The sequence below is a fragment of the Lepidochelys kempii genome, chromosome 7 (genome assembly GCF_965140265.1).
Source record: "Lepidochelys kempii isolate rLepKem1 chromosome 7, rLepKem1.hap2, whole genome shotgun sequence".
NCBI classification, from domain to species: Eukaryota; Metazoa; Chordata; order Testudines; family Cheloniidae; genus Lepidochelys; species Lepidochelys kempii.
In genome coordinates, this window is record NC_133262.1 from 96,575,940 (window position 1) to 96,594,226 (window position 18,287).

The 18,287-nt window shown below is 39.6% G+C and overlaps 1 protein-coding gene across 1 annotated transcript in view; it reads right to left on the reverse strand.

Moving 5' to 3' along the window:
* The window catches only part of ADGRA1 (adhesion G protein-coupled receptor A1), a 475,442-nt gene that overhangs the window by 203,856 nt on the left and 253,299 nt on the right, over positions 1-18,287 (reverse strand). The window contains exon 8 of the mRNA XM_073353951.1: positions 538-702. Within this exon, the coding sequence (XP_073210052.1) occupies positions 538-702 (165 nt within the window). The remainder of the gene's footprint in view (positions 1-537; positions 703-18,287) is intronic.

Here is an 18,287-nt window from a genome sequence, read left to right on the forward strand (position 1 = left end):
TCCGTGTTACAACAGAAAAAAAAGAGTCCCAGAAGTTTTCAGAGCCTTCTCCCATTTAGCCTTAATGGAAAGGAAGGCAGTCACAACCCCCCGCCCCCCGAAACCTTCCATGCCTCAGGTTGAGAACACGTACTGTACTACAAGCATTATAACAGAGTTTTTCATAATGCATTCTATGGACCACAGAGCACTTGCTGTTGGTCCTCAGAGGGCTGGCTAGTCACAGGGTGTTGGTTCTTCCTCCTACTAAATCACATTAAAAAGACAGCAAAAACTAAGTGAGATACTTTCCTAAAGTTCCTTTTCCACATGAGCACTTGTTGTAGTTACCACAAGGATATTTATATAAATCATGGATGAGAGGGAAAATAGTCCACAGGTTAATTTCTTGCATCAATATGAGGTCCATGCTGAGAAAATGTGTAAGAACCTGTTGTAAGTAATGTGTCCAGGATGAATTTACAGATCCATTTTATAGAGGACAAAGGCTTTTGCTTTCTTCATGTTTGTATATTTTAAACTTAGAGGAAATCATACCTGAAATCTCCTTTATTATTAATTATTCTTTCTTCAGGGCAGTAGGGTGCTGCTGTTTCTAATACCACAATTTCTACGTGCTTAGTACTGGTTCCATAGGAGTTGTTGATCAGACACTCCCAATCTCCAGTCGCACCAATGTCAATGCTGGACAAGATAAGCTCACTATAGGTATATATAAAAAAATAATACACAAATTATTGACCACACCTAATCTATACACAGGTAGACATTTGTTACTTGAAAAATATGAAGTTATCTTTTAGGGCTTTACTACAGAAATACAGAACCATTTGTGTATGTGTATTGCTGTAAAGACAGAGAAACATGGTGATTTGGTATGAAGTTTTCATCAGCATAAATTTGGATTAGCTGTCCTGACCATGAGTGACAAAGCCACAGATATTTGTACAGGTCATCCCAAATGAGTATCAGATACATACAAAAAGCTACATAAAAAGAATGTTATTTATGCTGCAAAGTCAAACAACTGAAAGTTAGAAAATGCCAGATTTACAGTTGCCACTGCAACCTTAATTTGGCCATGATGTCCTCCTGTCCTGCACCCCACAGCTGTTTTAGCAACTCTAAGGCATTCCCAGTCCAGTACCTGATACTGCTGTAGCAGGTGCATGGGCCTGGCTCTTTACAGTTTTCAGTGATTTCGGCAAACTGTCAACAGTTTCCTGAGGAATGCAAACTAGAAGATGAAAATGATATTTTTTTTAGTATTGTGCAACTCAGGGACATCTGAATGGCATTTCAAGGGACAAAGAAAAGGCATTTGTATAGCCAGGGGCTTCTCACTGTTGAATATGAAAGACTTTCTGCAAACAGTGGAGGTGTTACTACTTGTCCAAAAAAAAAAAAAAAAAAGGGGGCACACAAACCTTTATACTGGAGTATTAAGAAACCTAAATATATGGGTTGCTATCAACATCCTCAATATTGAAACTTCTGTGCAGTACCACACCACACTAACATGTTGACTCTGTATGACAAATATTCTACAGGGTTTGGGGAATTATTTTAGAACCATTTCTAAATTTTATTGATACTATTTTTCATAGACTTCAACATGTCAGCCCAGCTTCTCTTAGTATAATGAGTGAACCCTTTACCCCACTGAAGTCAAAGGGAATTTTACCCCTGACTTCAACAGGACCAGGATTTCACGCAATGACTGCAATTCGATAGATCTTATAAACAAAAAATTCTAACTATTAAATTTTCGGAAACAAATTCTACATTTAAGTCCTTATTAAAGATGCACTTCTGCTGTGCTACATACAGCAAATATTCTTGGTTTGAGTCCTACCTACAACAAATCTACTTGGAAACAAACAAACATTATTCCCCTTCCTCTAACTTGTGTGTCTGTCCTTACACTGGGAGATTCTTGTGTCATGGCCCATCCCTTTCAGAATTTCTGGGAGGTGCCTTGTTAATTATAGTCACTAACAAACAAACAAATAAATAATAAAACACCTTTAAAAGGTACCTAAAACCTTTTATTTACATAATTCATATTAATATTTAAAGCTGTAAAGTGTCATGATCTACCATGAAAAATATACACCATTGAAAAAAGCTTGCTTTCTAATAAACAAATCACAAAATATTAGACCGTAAATCTGTCACTGATCCAGAAATGAATATTGCTCGTTCTGATCCTCAAGGAAGTGCATTTCTAGAAAGAAACTCTGGATTTAAAAAGGAGTTGGGAGGGTGGGAAAGGCAACATCTCCCTGAAAATTTTTATTGTTTTACAAATATGGCAGCTGTTCAAAGCTGCTCAGTGACTTGGAATCTTAGTTGTTCTGGAAGAAATGGATTATGGGCAGAATGCAGGGCAAGTAATAAATGTACATGATAAAACAACATCACATAGTTCAGTAACTGTCAAACCGATATCAAAACAAAATTTGAGGTAGTTAAAACAAGACCTTATCGGCAGGTATTTGGTGGTCCTTCAAGTTATCTGTAATGAGTTTGACAATTTTTAAAGGCAATGTGTAGTAAAAAGAATTGTACCAGTTACTGAATTTTGTCATCTTAAACTTGATAAATTTCCACTTTCTTTCAACTTAAATCATGATGAATAAATTAAACCACAACACATTAGCTGCATGAAGGTGTCCGATTTCCTCACATATAAACTAGTTGAACAGATGCTTTTATCTATATAAAAATAGACTACAACTGATTGATTCACTCAGCAACCTACATTCCCATTTTTTCCCCATAAACAATGGAGGACGACCGTCTCAGCTAGTCACTTCAATATCATTGCCAGTTGATAATGATTCCTAAATTAAATTTACTCTTTCAGACCACAAATATTTTCACATCACCTTCACAGTCAGCTGGGGACAATATCTTCAAGCTGGTTGAAAAATTTCCATTGAAACTGTTTTTCAATAAAACATTGTTTTTTTTAAAAAATGACCTCACAGTAGCGTTGGGGCAGAATAACTTCTGAAATGCGTGGAATATATGACAGTCAGATGAGCTAACCTATTGATATAATTGATAAAAAAGCAGATGAGATCACTGTTAAGGTTTTGCATTTGAGTACAAGTTTGATGAAGTTGAAGTTGCTTTTGGGTATCTGCTGGATACAGATGTGAAAGCCTTATGGGGGTACTGGACTGCATTATCAACAGCATTGTGGGAAATATGAAGGTGGAAAGGAATGTACATGTCTTTCCCCTTAACTTCTTATTTGCATTCTTTTAAGGTTCTGATTGCATGAAGTTTTTCCATAATCTTAACTACTACTAAACATAGTCTTTGTTTGTAATTAACTCAGTTTTCACACAGCTCCAAAGGCAAATATTTACTAGCATAACATCAGTCCTTACATTAGAAGTACAAGAGATCAGCGTTGTCTGAGATTATATGAGGAAGCTGACATTCAGACTCATTTAGCCTTCTATGAGCCTTGACTAATGGTGGACAAAATAAAAGGCCAGATCCAGCGTTAAGCAAAGCAGAAGACCCTTCAGAATGACTAGGGTACGAATTACCATCTGGCCATGGCAAATTAAGAATGAATTTATATTCCTCTAGGAACATTTTGGGTAGAGAGCCCAATGGTGAAATTGTTCATTTTCTTACCATCTGGATATGACAAATGATTAATTGATTTTATTCCCCCCGGAGGCTTTTTGGGAACTGGTCAAGTAGAGAAACCTTTTACATTCTTAAAAAGAGAAGCCTGTAAATTGTCCTGCCACTCAACATGATGTCTTAAACATTTTTTTACCTATAATCCTTAGCAACTTCAGGTTTCTGGAAGACTTTAAGGAAAGCATGGGTCCGTATAGAATTTTGTACTCCTTTGTAAACCTTTCCAGGAGGTACACTACTTATGCTGTGTCTTGGCATTATTATAGCAGCCTTCTCAAAGGTTCCAATAATAATAGTGGTTTTTGGCTCCTAATAACAGGCTGCTCTTGAGCTTCCTTGAGGATGGTGGTGAGTCTTGGCAACAGGTAGAAACTCTCAGTCCCCACATGAGCCTAGAAGAATGCTGAATTTAGGCAGCTTGATCAGAGAGGAATCAAGACATGAGGAGGATGGAGGCTTCTGGTCCCTCCTGCTCACAAGAGATGCATTTAGTTGTGCCTCTGGCTGCCATCTCTCCTTCAGATCCCACAAAGGCTAAGGATCATTCCCACGAGTTCACTCAGCAGACCTTGTGGCAGTAGTGAGTTTTCCAAGGGGTGAAGCAGAGGACAGAAAGAGCCCACTGCAGCGGGCATCATGCCTTTCCTAAAATTGGAATGGATTCTCTCTCTCTTCTTGAGAAGTGCAGTAGTTGCCATTTCCAATAGAAACTTGTGACATGCCAAGAGGTACAGTCCAGGAAAGCCTAGGTGTTCACAAGAGGGGATTACTGCAATTTGGAATGGAAGTGTTCTGACTGGAAAGCTGCCTGATGAGGTCAAAGGGCCGAGTAGCACAAATGTTGTTCAATTTGTCATGCACCTTATAACACAGAACCTTGAAAGCAAGGAAGACGATTGTAGTGGGGTTCACTCAGAGGCCTTCTGGCTCAGTGGACATGCTGTGGCACAACAGTCTCCAAAGCCCGGCGGGACAGGGGGCTTTGTCAGATCAATCTCAGGGTCTGGCAGCCAAGTTACAGTCTGTCCTTCTCTATGTTGGACTGGGGCAAAGGGAAGAGTAAGGAGACCCGGGTGATCTCTCTGCGCATGGTCCAGAGCCCAAGGGATGTGTCTATCCTCTCTGGCTGATACCCCAGACCAGCCTCTCCTGGGCCACCTCCAAATCCCCCCCCACCCACCACCACCACTACCACCCACGGACTTCCTTCGTTTGGGGAATGGTCGCAGCTCTCTGCTTCCCTTCTGACAGAAGGTTGTTCAAGTAGTCTCAGTGATTCTGACAGTCGGCTGGGGCTTCCCAGCTCACTTCGCAGTGTTCAGTGATTTCCTCCTTGTCAGGGAGAAGGGGAGAGAAAAAGGGGTCAGGTTTCTGGCTGACTGGTTGGGCCTTACCCACATTCCTTCCCCTGTGTATTCCTAGAAGGTACTAACTGGCTTCCTCCCTGGGTACAGCCTCTTTTACACTCTCCCAGCAGCTTGATTGCCAGAGTCCCATTTCAAACAGGTCTCCTATTTGGAGCATGCTTCGCAGCTGCTGAGGGCCAGGGCCTTCTTGGCCCAGTACTGCCCCATCACCCCTTTAGTCTTAGTGAGGGGTCTGCAAACCCTATCGCAAGGATATACATATTTTTTCCTCTTTGTGCTGGGAGAACTCATGCATGATAGGAGTCCTCTCTCAAATGTAATGATTGACATGCTGGAAAATTAACCACAATATGCAACTGAAACTGTTCCATGAAAAGTCGTTATAATACTCTACAACACCCTGCAGTGTTGGTCATTGCTAAGTGAGGAAGCTTAATACAGGCAGAAAGCATATCCATTTAATCAGTTAACCTATGGCAAAAGATTTTCATTTGAAGCATAGATTTTCTTCATTATAGCTATGCTTAACTAATTAGGCAGATCGGAACTAGGTCATGTTTTGTAGAGTTACTCATTTCTTGTCCCCAAGTAATACCTTAGCAACATTTATCTTACATTCTGATAGTCATTTACATGTCAGAAAAAACAACAACCAAGGGAGGGGGAGACTACAGCAGCCTATTTTGATAATCTTTCCTTCAGAAAGGTTTTAGAATCTGACCGAATTTCCTATATAACTTTGCAAGAACCAATCTCCGTACAGGGGAAAAACAAAAATAAATTACTGGAACATGAACAGGTTTTTAACTTTTGTGGCATTTAACTTTTGTGGTCAATTGCTGAAGGAATTGGCGGCTGTGATTGCAGAGCCATTGGCCATTATCTTTGAAAACTCGTGGCGAAACGGGGAAGTCCCGGATGACTGGAAAAAGGCTAATGTAGTGCCAATCTTTAAAAAAGGGAAGAAGGAGGATCCTGGGAACTACAGGCCAGTCAGCCTCACCTCAGTCCCTGGAAAAATCATGGAGCAGGTCCTCAAAGAATCAATCCTGAAGCACTTGCATGAGAGGAAAGTGATCAGGAACAGCCAGCATGGATTCACCAAGGGAAGGTCATGCCTGACTAATCTAATCGCCTTTTATGATGAGATTACTGGTTCTGTGGATGAAGGGAAAGCAGTGGATGTATTGTTTCTTGACTTTAGCAAAGCTTTTGACACGGTCTCCCACAGTATTCTTGTCAGCAAGTTAAGGAAGTATGGGCTGGATGAATGCACTATAAGGTGGGTAGAAAGCTGGCTAGATTGTCGGGCTCAACGGGTAGTGATCAATGGCTCCATGTCGAGTTGGCAGCCGGTATCAAGTGGAGTGCCCCAAGGGTTGGTCCTGGGGCCGGTTTTGTTCAATATCTTCATAAATGATCTGGAGGATGGTGTGGATTGCACTCTCAGCAAATTTGCGGATGATACTAAACTGGGAGGAGTGGTAGATACGCTGGAGGGGAGGGATAGGATACAGAAGGACCTAGACAAATTGGAGGATTGGGCCAAAAGAAATCTGATGAGGTTCAATAAGGATAAGTGCAGAGTCCTGCACTTAGGATGGAAGAACCCAATGCACAGCTACAGACTAGGGACCGAATGGCTAGGCAGCAGTTCTGCGGAAAAGGACCTAGGGGTGACAGTGGACGAGAAGCTGGATATGAGTCAGCAGTGTGCCCTTGTTGCCAAGAAGGCCAATGGCATTTTGGGATGTATAAGTAGGAACATTGCCAGCAGATCGAGGGACGTGATCGTCCCCCTCTATTCGACATTGGTGAGGCCTCATCTGGAGTACTGTGTCCAGTTTTGGGCCCCACACTTCAAGAAGGATGTGGATAAATTGGAGAGAGTCCAGCGAAGGGCAACAAAAATGATTCGGGGTCTGGAACACATGAGTTATGAGGAGAGGCTGAGGGAGCTGGGATTGTTTAGTCTGCAGAAGAGAAGAATGAGGGGGGATTTGATAGCTGCTTTCAACTACCTGAAAGGGGGTTCCAAAGAGGATGGCTCTAGACTGTTCTCAATGGTAGCAGATGACAGAACGAGGAGTAATGGTCTCAAGTTGCAGTGGGGGAGGTTTAGATTGGATATTAGGAAAAACTTTTTCACTAAGAGGGTGGTGAAACACTGGAATGCGTTGCCTAGGGAGGTGGTGGAGTCTCCTTCCTTAGAGGTTTTTAAGGTCAGGCTTGACAAAGCCCTGGCTGGGATGATTAACCTGGGAATTGGTCCTGCTTCGAGCAGGGGGTTGGACTAGATGGCCTTCTGGGGTCCCTTCCAACCCTGATATTCTATGATTCTATGATTCATTCTTCTTCAGACAGACACAGAGAATTGGTTTCCACAATTTAGGCAAAAAGCCGGCATAGCCTATATCTAATCCAAGCCTCCATAAATTATTAATACTAACAAAGAATTTAAAAAATGATGATCCCTGGAGTCTGCTGCTGCTGGGAATGCAGTCTTTCACGGAGGATAAAAGGTTAAAGCATGGAAAATCAAAAGACAATGTGCAAGTCTGGGCATTTAAAACGAATTTATATTGCGAATCTGATCTCTCTGACCAATTGTCAGAACTACCCAGGAAATAAATATCTTTAGAGAACTGATGGACTTTTAAAGAAAATTTGTGTCAGGCAGCAGCAAGAGAAAGGGAAGATTAAAGTACTTATTCAGGGTCTTCTATGCAACACAGACGAGGTCTAGCAAATATATTCCAGGTGTAATCAATTTGTCAAAGTCATAGCAAATTCAATACACTGTATTTTCTATTTCTTCTGATCAAATATATAAAACACATTACTAATCATTTAATTCAATCTATGTGTTGAAAAAACAGACACTCAAAATATTGACTATATTAAACATTAAGTTTCATTGTGATTTAAATAGTGCCTAACATGCTACACTGTGGATTAAATTTAAGAGATGTTAATGGAATGGAGAAAGTGATCTATTGCAGCATTACAATAAAAATATGTTGACAAAAATATAAGACATATACCTTCAACACAGGAGACAAATGATCCTGGAGATTAGTTTTATTTCTGTTATTCAAATGAATGATACTGACTGAAGAGACATCAATGGTCAACATTGTCATAGGATAATACGCTCCATCTGCCACCAAGTACTTGGCCAAAGGTGAAGTATATGTTTTCAAAGTAGGGTCAGTGATTCTGTGACTCAGTGTACAGTTCCATGAAATACTTTCTCATAAATAAGATAATAAATACAGAAATATTAATATTGGAGACAAGTGGCAATTTCTCACTGTGCAATGGGAAATCTGCTGCATACTGACTGTCTGTAACACATGACAGATTAGCTTTTTTAATCTCGAAGCCCATCAGATATAGTCAGAGCCCAGATACTCAGCTGTAGCTACGGAGTGTTCAAAGGGCTGTATGCGAAAGTGGTCTTATGCCTCCTGGATCCAATCTGTACCAATCCATTCATCAGGAGGGTGAGCTGCTCTAATTTCTCTCAGCAACCAGAGTTAGCTGGGACATAAGAGAGCCTTGCCCACACAGAACTTGTCAAAAGAGCAGGTACACGCCACTCAAGGATTCCTCTAGGTTGGGTAAATCATCTGACAACTGGGTTTTGTACCAGAAGAGTGCTATAAAGCTGCCCTAACAGGGCAGGATCTGGCCTGGTGTTTTTTTAAAGTATACTGTACATTTATTAATTAGCCAATGGTTCACTAGTTGAAAGGCTTGGGGGAGGGGTGTAGTTTGTTTTATTGCTTTAAAAAAATATCAGCAGACAATAAATAGTCAGCTATATTGGAATTCGTTTGACTGCCACAGCAGTTGTTTGGTACAATGCAGTTAGACCTGTTGTACATCTTCCATTTGCTCTCGGAGAAGTAGTATTCTATAGACTGGAATATTGTATCCTGAGAAAGTTTTATTCCACTTGCATAGTTCTTGTGACTTGTACACTAGGAGAGGTTTTCAGACAAAAATATCATTGTGACAATCAGTCCAACAGAGTCAAAATTGCATAAAAAGCTTTTTAAGTAAAAACATTTCCCAGATGATTCACGAGAAGTGTTAACCTCTTTTTGATGATTCTTGATTACTTGATTACAGGCCTTTGGGACTAGCCAGAAAAAGGCAATGCTCAGTTCACTACACTAACTAATTTTTTAATTTGAAATTATTTCTTTCTCAAGTTTGTAGTTCAAATGCTTGCACAGCAATATGGCTGAAGTGTGGCTGCTATCTAATCACTTGTACTTATGAATATTGTAATGTAACAATTTATGAATACTGTATGAAACCTGGTCAGTCAGGGTTACTTGGGTCAGAAGATTTGCCTGTGTGAATGCATTGATTTAGCAAGAGAAGGCTATGGGAATAACAAACAGGGAAGCAATCCAATGACTTCCCAGATAAGAACATCTAGGTAGACACTTGAAAGACAATGGGGCAAACTGTTGACTTCAAAAATCCTGTCTCCAACATGTTATACATCTTGTTTTGCCAGAGTGGGCAGTTGCCAGATCAAAGGGCTATAAACAGTCAAAAAGTGTCTTGATTCCTGCCAGGGTGGTGAGTTGCCAAGGGCTGCTCAGGATGTTCTCAATGAGCCCTGATAAGCTCAGATTCCCTGTGGGGCTTGTGTGCACTACCTGCACCGTCCAGGCCAACTCTTTCTCCACACACAGATCCTGACCTGATATACTGCTGATGGCTTGTGGGTGGGGGAAGTGAGGGAAGGGGAGATCAGTGCCACAGAGGCAGCTGACCCTTCCACCGTTCCATGCTGGAAGATTCAATTGTGCGAGGTCCCCTCTAAGTACATCTCATAGGGAGATGAGTGGGCCCCAAGATAGCTATCAGTTCCTATTTTCTTTAGGAAACAAGAATTGTTTTTAGCCTTTCAGCCAAAACTTTTCACTTTACAATACTTGTTTTGATTAATGTTCTTATCTCTTAATATTTCAGTATTCTCAAAATTAAGCAGTCAGATAGTATATCACAAGACAACTTTTTGCAGTTGCCTTTATTCCATCAAACAAGTAGAAAGTACCATATCTGCCCTGTTGTTTTCCACAGGATTCATACATTTAGCTCACAAATTTATTTTAAACTATTCTCACATCTTTAATAAGTTACAAATGGTAAATCATCTCCCTTATCACTGGATTTTATTTAATCAATTCAGATTATTTCAGAAAAATCCTAACATTACTCTTCCAATTAATTAATGTGAAAACTCTCTTGTTCTTCACAGATAATTAAGCCCTATGTCTGTATCCTTCCAAAAAAACTGCACTGATTTTTAACATTTTTTTTACAGTCTAAAAATACTGTGTGAGATGGGATTCTTTTCTAAAAGTATTAGCAATAAGGACTTTTTGTGCTTTCAGTATCCTTTGTCTGTTGCACAGTCTGAAGTTTAAGGTAATCTCAAAATGGTGTAGGAGCATTGATTTACAAGTTAAATGGGTTTTTGCTTTGCTAAGTCATTTACCTAGCTGTTCAGCAATTAAGCATCAAATAGAACCCAAGATTGCTGCTCAAATGATGTACAAACAAAATATCAGCACTATACAATTACTGCTGATTACCACTGGCCTCTGAATATGCCCTTTAGCTGCTCATCCATCACCAAGAGGTAACTGATAGCAGTACATAAAGTCCTTCTCAAAAATCTATTGGATGAATCAGATTTCTTGGTCTCTCCTCTTATCCTCACAACCGTTGTCTTTTTGTCTTGCCTAGATTCAGTCTCCCAGAGTCTGTCATCACTTGACACTCATATAGCCTCACCTAATTATGCATCTGGGTTGCAATCTATTTATCTCTGGAACACAACTCTCAAAATGCTCCTAACATATTAGCACCACCACAAGTTCACTCACAACTCTTCCCGGGGAAATGTATGGTTACCAGTTCTGCCAAAAACTGATAAGAGAATCTGGAAATCACTAGTTCCCCACTTCCTGTCCACCAGAACTTCTGCAAATGTGTCATTCCTTCTGCTGGAACTCAAAATTGCCATGAAACTGACAGCCTAACTCTTGGCACGTCTTGATGCCCACAGCGTGTTCTCTCTCAACAGCCACACCTTGTCCCATCCTCATTTTGTTAGCATGCTTTTGCAACTCTTCCTCTCACCCAATGAAATTCCTTTGCCAACTGCAGTATTATCAATCCCAACAATTTATAAATAATGAGTCAGAAACTAAAAAATCATGAGCTTGGCTTTAAGATCATGATATATTTTGTAAAAAGCGTTGAGCTTTTTATTTGCTTTCTGGTTTTTGAGTCTTTGTGCGTCCTGTTTTCGAACTTTCCTTTGCAACCATGAGGATTATAAACTTACTTACAAAAAAATCTGCGATTTACATCTAATCACTTTCCTCCAGGAACAGGAGCTTTAAGGAATATGCACTCTGCAGAATTTTAGTTCACTCCTTTTTTCTCCTACCCTTGCATCTCTTAAAGGATCAGTGGTAATTTTGTTCTTATTGTCTCAAACAGGTGTTTCCTCTTTCCTTAATCATTAACACTCAGTCCAAGACAGCTCATCACAACATATGCAGAGGACTCTGCTGGAAAAGCATGAGGAAATGCTACGTGCATGAAAAGCTCAGATTCCTAGGCATATTTCCTTTTGGTAATGTATTCTAAATACTCTAAATGTACATCTATGGCAGCTCACAGCTCTATACTTTGGACACATTTTAAAAGGAAAACTATCATTTGCAATGGTTCATGGGTGGGACATATCGGCATAAATTCATGGTGGCATTTGAATCTACATAGCATGACGATCAAGTACTTAGATGATGTGAATAATGTGCCTTCTAATAGCACCTACTATCTCGGCTTCAGTTAAGGGCATGCTAGTTTTCCCATTAGCAACATCTACTTTCATGGGTTCTTAACCTACTGCACAATTCACTATTTTCAAAAAGAGCCTCACAAACCATAATAGCCCCACAGCAACCACGAAAGCCAAATAAGTGCTGTTAAACACTGTCTAAATAAGTATTTACAGGATAGAACAAAGTATCTCTAAAGTAGTCATTACAGTCTATTGGGTAACTAATGCAATTAGCTGAAAAAAATCTCTCACTACTGAGGAGCTGATGGATTCTTGACAACTACAATATTTTCTCTTTGAACAGAAAATCTAAAAAAAAAGATCAATGCTAAACTATATAATTGTAGTACCTGCTTACTGGCAACTCCTCAGAACAATAAAGTACAAAAATGGGTTGAAGTGTGAGGAGATAGCTGTCGTTTGCTGTACATAACACTTCTGTTGGCAGAAAGGCTGCTTTTACCTGGAAGTAAAACTGAGCAAGTCCTTAGGTGGAAGAGAATTTTTTTGTAAAAAATAACATTATCTGCCCAGCCAGTGGAAAACAAAACCAAAAGAACAGTTTTAGAAAAGCGCTGATAATGTGTAGTCTCCTAGAATGTCTATAATTTATCATAAACTGTTATCAAATCTAAGACCTTTGTGTTACCAAACCATTTCATAAGCTATAATCCTGAAATATTTACACATTAAATCACTGTACATGTGCAAATAGCCCTCAACGTTACTTGTGTGCCTAGAGGGTTTGCAGGATTGGAGTCCACGTGTGTAAACTCAAAGGACAGCAAATAGAATGGGACAAAAATGAGATGACAGTATAAATCAGAGTGTCAATGTCTTCACTGTCTGTGTATCAATCCTGCTCTTTATTTCACACCTTCACTTAAAATTGTCTCCTCAGTTTCATTTAAAATCCCAATTTTTAAAAGGTCCTTAAGTCCTAAAAAGCCCCCAGTAGCTAAGTCATCAGTAAAAGGGTGGCTACTATATCAAACCACTGGAGTTTCCCTACAAACTAAAGGCCAGATTGTGGCACACCTTGCATACAAGCAGCAGGGAATACAGGGGGTATTAGTCATCTCCCTTACTCCTTGTGCTAATGCACTGTATTATAGCTTCCTGTGAAAGTGGGAAGCAGGCTACATTTCCCACCCTCACCCCAAAGTGGGTGGGAAGTGCTGAAGGGAGTAGCTGGAGCCTAGACTCCACACACACCTGTAAGTTTTAGTTATGCCAGTGTATCAGTAAGCAAATACTGTGACACCCTCCCCAGAACAGTGAGAAGATCAGGAGGATGATGGTGCTCAAATGAGTTAGTCTCCCTTCTGGGCTGCTCCAGGGATCATGTGGTATTGCCCTGCCCCTTACCTTGAGCTAGGCCCCAATCTAATGGTCTAGCCCTAAGAAACTAGCACTGCCTTGGTACAAACAAGTCAATTTCTGGATATGACACACACACACACACACACACACACGAATAATGACGGAAAGTTCAACATGAGCAAAATCAAATACTATTATTGTTGGCAAGAAATGGTAAATGTGAGCTAGCAGCAGAATTGAAAACACCCTTTTGAATATCCCATAAGGAAATACCCTTTGCCAAGAAAAATATCAAGACAGACTACGGTTTCAAAAATCTATAATTAGCAGAAGAAAAAGTATTTATTTTATTTTGTTTTACCATGAGACATAAATATGCATTTGATATTCTATCCTTGCATGTTGCCAATTAATAAAATGGAAAGATTTAGGAGGATACTTTTGTTACAAATCCATGTCTACAAATATCTGGAAATCTGGAGCTACCAAATAAAATAATAATCTACAACTGTTTAAATAAGTTGCTTTTGGAACAGCACCTCTTTGTTCAAAGTCAGCGTCAGAAGTAGAACCATAAGCTGCTAAGCATTATGGGTCAAATTCTGCCCTCAGTGCAATCACAGGAACAGAATAGATTTCAATGGGAGCTACATGCATAGGAGGGCAGTAGGTAGTACTTTAAGAACTGCAGGAAGGAGTAGTTTTATTTATGTACTGATACTATGTAAGTTCCTCAGGGGAGGGATTTTTTATTTAGAGTTGTACAGTGCCTATCACAGAGTGGTAGTCTATGACTGGGGACCCTAAGGACTACAGTAAAACACAGTAATAATAAGAAAAGGGGTACTTGTGGCACCTTAGAGACTAACCAATTTATTTGAGCATGAGCTTTCGTGAGCTACAGAAAGCTCATGCTCAAATAAATTGGTTAGTCTCTAAGGTGCCACAAGTACTCCTTTTCTTTTTGCGAATACAGACTAACACGGCTGTTACTCTGAAACAGTAATAATAACTGCAGCAAATATAAACAAAACCATTCTATACAATGACATAAAGCTTAGAAAATGCTGTCAAGTGATTTTAGGACTAAAATTTTACTAATGTATTTTTAGTATCTGTTTGCAGAGTCCAAACAACTTTTTTAACATTAATTATTTGAAGAATAGTTTTGTTTAATAATAATAGAAGAACAAGAGAGACCAGTTTTAACAGCACTGCACTCATAAGCAACGGTAAGCCCTGATGCTACGATGAGCCCTATTTTGGTGGGCCCCAGCACCCACACAGAGCCATAAGTTCAATGGCAGCTCTATGCCAGCAGGATTGGGGCCTTGACATATAACAAACTGAAGTATTACAGGATAGGGGCTGTAATGTATAAAAAGTGAAATCTACAACCAATCGAGAAAATAAAGTCAGTCATGAAAATAATTTGTTTTACACTTCCAATTTTTAAATATTCTGAAAATACCTTGGCAGAGTCATTTTGCATATTGCATATAATATGCCTTTAGCATTGTACTGTTTAAAAAAAGAAACTTTCTAGCCTACAGTCCATCAGCAAATTAATGTTTCCAGATCCATCAATATTCCATACACTATTATAACATAGTAATTTCAAGCATCTGTTTAAGAGCACCCTTTAAAGTGGTAGACAGAAGCCCCATAATCTTTATTGAAGTATTACTATAGGCCTAGATTTTTATTTTATGATTGGACACACAGCTGGCAATCATAAATAAATTCAGTTTCATTGCTCCATAATCTAACTTTTTAAAGAGGAAGCAGTAGCAATTTTGCAGACCCTAATATGATCAGACAATTTAATACTTCAGTGTACTATGACCCTCTCCCTTCCTACAAATTCTTCATATAGTATAAAAGACAATTTGGTTGAAGAGTGTAATGATGGTAATTAAGAGTATGTCTCTTAATTCTGATATCATGGAAATAAGGAGCACATGCTTAAATTAAAGTGATTTAGCAGCACTTATCCCAGCTCATACACTTGGCATTACCATCTTAATTGGTATAATATTCTTGTTCATTATCCATTACACCCCTTGACATTGCTATTACAAATTAATAGATGAAAGAATAGATCTCTTCCACATCTCTCCATCTATCAAAAACCAAATAGGGTCAAATCGCCAATAAGGAGACTCCGCAAAAATCACTAAAGTAGGAAAGCCCCAAATGGTTTGGAAGCAATTTATTATATACAAAACAACCCTTCCATAACCTTAGTTTGACAGTTCAAGAAGCATTTTGGGTAAATTACATTAATAGAAAGTGGTTGAGGTGGAAATAAATTAATGATGTTCCAAAAGGCAATTAGTATGGTTACTTTCACTGTGTTTTTTAGACAGAGAAAGGTGGTGGTAAAGAATACAAACAGCCTTAAAGGATTGATTCTTCCTGATCACATAGGGAAACTGGCTGGGGATCTGCTGAAGGGATATTTACAATAGGTTAGTTGCTTTCAGAGCTAGTTTTTGCCAACATAATGGGAACCAAAAACAAATATATGAATAAAAATAAAGGGAGGGAAAAACTAAAAGACAAAACAGAGGCACAAGCCAACATGGTATGTTCACTATCAGACAACCTTTTTATTAGATGATATTTTAAAAATATGTTTTTTATGCAATCAACCTTTTACTTCAATTATATGCTTGTCAAGGTTCCTCCCCCACTCTGAACTCTAGGGTACAGATGTGGGGACCTGCATGAAAAACCTCCTAAGCTTATCTTTACCAGCTTAGGTCAAAACTTCCCCAAGGTACAAAATATTCCACCCGTTGTCCTTGGACTGGCCGCTACCACCACCAAACTAATACTGGTTACTGGGAAAGAGCTGTTTGGACGCGTCCTTCCCCCCAAAATACTTCCCAAAAACCTTGCACCCCACTTCCTGGACAAGGTTTGGTAAAAAGCCTCACCAATTTGCCTAGGTGACTACAGACCCAGACCCTTGGATCTTAAGAACAATGAACAATCCTCCCAACACTTGCACTCCCCCTTTCCTGGGAAATGTTGGATAAAAAGCCTCACCAATTTGCATAGGTGACCACCAACCCAAACCCTTGGATCTGAGAACAATGAAAAAGCATTCAGTTTTCTTACAAGAAGACTTTTAGTAAAAATAGAAGTAAATAGAAATAAAGAAATCCCCCCTGTAAAATCAGGATGGTAGATATCTTACAGGGTAATTAGATTCAAAAACATAGAGAACCCCTCTAGGCAAAACCTTAAGTTACAAAAAAGATACACAGACAGAAATAGTTATTCTATTCAGCACAATTCTTTTCTCAGCCATTTAAAGAAATCATAATCTAACACATACCTAGCTAGATTACTTACTAAAAGTTCTAAGACTCCATTCCTGGTCTATCCCCGGTAAAGACCAGCATAAAGACAGACATAGACCCTTTGTTTCTCTCCCTCCTCCCAGCTTTTGAAAGTATCTTGTCTCCTCATTGGTCATTTTGGTCAGGTGCCAGCGAGGTTACCTTTAGCTTCTTAACCCTTTACAGGTGAGAGGAGCTTTCCCCTGGCCAGGAGGGATTTCAAAGGGGTTTACCCTTCCCTTTATATTTATGACAATGCTACTCTATTCTTTCAACATTTTTTCACATCTAAAACATCTGAGGATGGTCATAGCTAAGATTGTAGATACCTGTAAAGACAGGTTCTAACCAGATGCAAAAGACAAGTTTATCTAATTAAAGTAACTGTAAGGGTATGTCTACACTATGAAATTAGATCGAATTTATAGAAGTCGTTTTTTTAGAAATCGTTTTTATATATTCGAGTGTGTGTGTCCCCACAGAAAATGCTCTAAGTGCATTAAGTGCATTAACTTGGTGGAATGCTTCCACAGTACCGAGGCAAGCGTCGACTTCCAGAGTGTTGCACTGTGGGTAGCTATCCCACAGTTCCAGCAGTCTCCGCTGCCCATTGGAATTCTGGGTTGAGATCCCAATGCCTGATGGGGCTAAAACATTGTCGGGGGTGGTTCTGGGTACATATCGTCATAGCATCAGGCCCCCGTTCCCTCCCTCCCTCCCTCCGTGAAAGCAGCAGCAGACAATCGTTTTGCACCTTTTTTCTTGAGCTCTGCATGGTCACCATGCTCTGCATGGTCACCCGCAGCTTGCCACGCTGGCCAAACAGGAAATGAGATTCAAAAGTTTGCGGTTCTTTTCCTGTCTACCTGGCCAGTGCATCTGAGTTGAGAGTGCTGTCCAGAGCGGTCAGAATGGAGCACTCTGGGATAGCTCCCGGAGGCCAATACCATCGAATTGTGTCCACAGTACCCCAAATTCGAGCCGGCAACGTCGATTTAAGCGCTAATCCACTTGTCAGGGGTGGAGTAAGGAAATCGATTTTAAGAGCCCTTTAAGTCGAAAAAAAGGGCTTCATCGTGTGGACGGGTGCAGGTTTACGTTAATTTAATGCTGCTAAATTCGACCTAAAGTCCTAGTGTAGACCAGGGCTAAGATTCCCATCATGATAGTATATAATGTGCTGGATCCTAAGTAAATTCATCCAATCTCTTCTATTTATAGTTTTTCGTAGCTGGATCCCACTTTGCTGTTCCAGATAGTCTCAGCAAAAAGTGGTCTGGCTAAGAGTTAAAGTTCTCCTATTATTATTAAAGTTATTAAAGTGAGTTATTAAAACTTTATTTAATTTTTTCCCCATTCCTTTCATCACCCTATGTGTCAGAACCACTAATCATTATCTTGGAGTTTTCTCCAGCTCCCAATTCCAGAGCAAGTCAGAGACACCAACATTTTCTCAGTGATTCTTTAAGTTCTAATCTGAATATGGTAGCATGTAGACTAGAAAAATGAAGGTTAGAATATGCATCCATGTATAGATACGACGATTCCATGCCTCTATCTCTTAAGGTTCAACACCATGCATATGGAACACTTCCATTTCACCAACTCAAACTAATCTTTCTGCACATTCCTGTTAGGCTTGTTATTTATTTTGCATTTGTTTGCACTGCCTGCAGTACTGTATATCATTAAAAT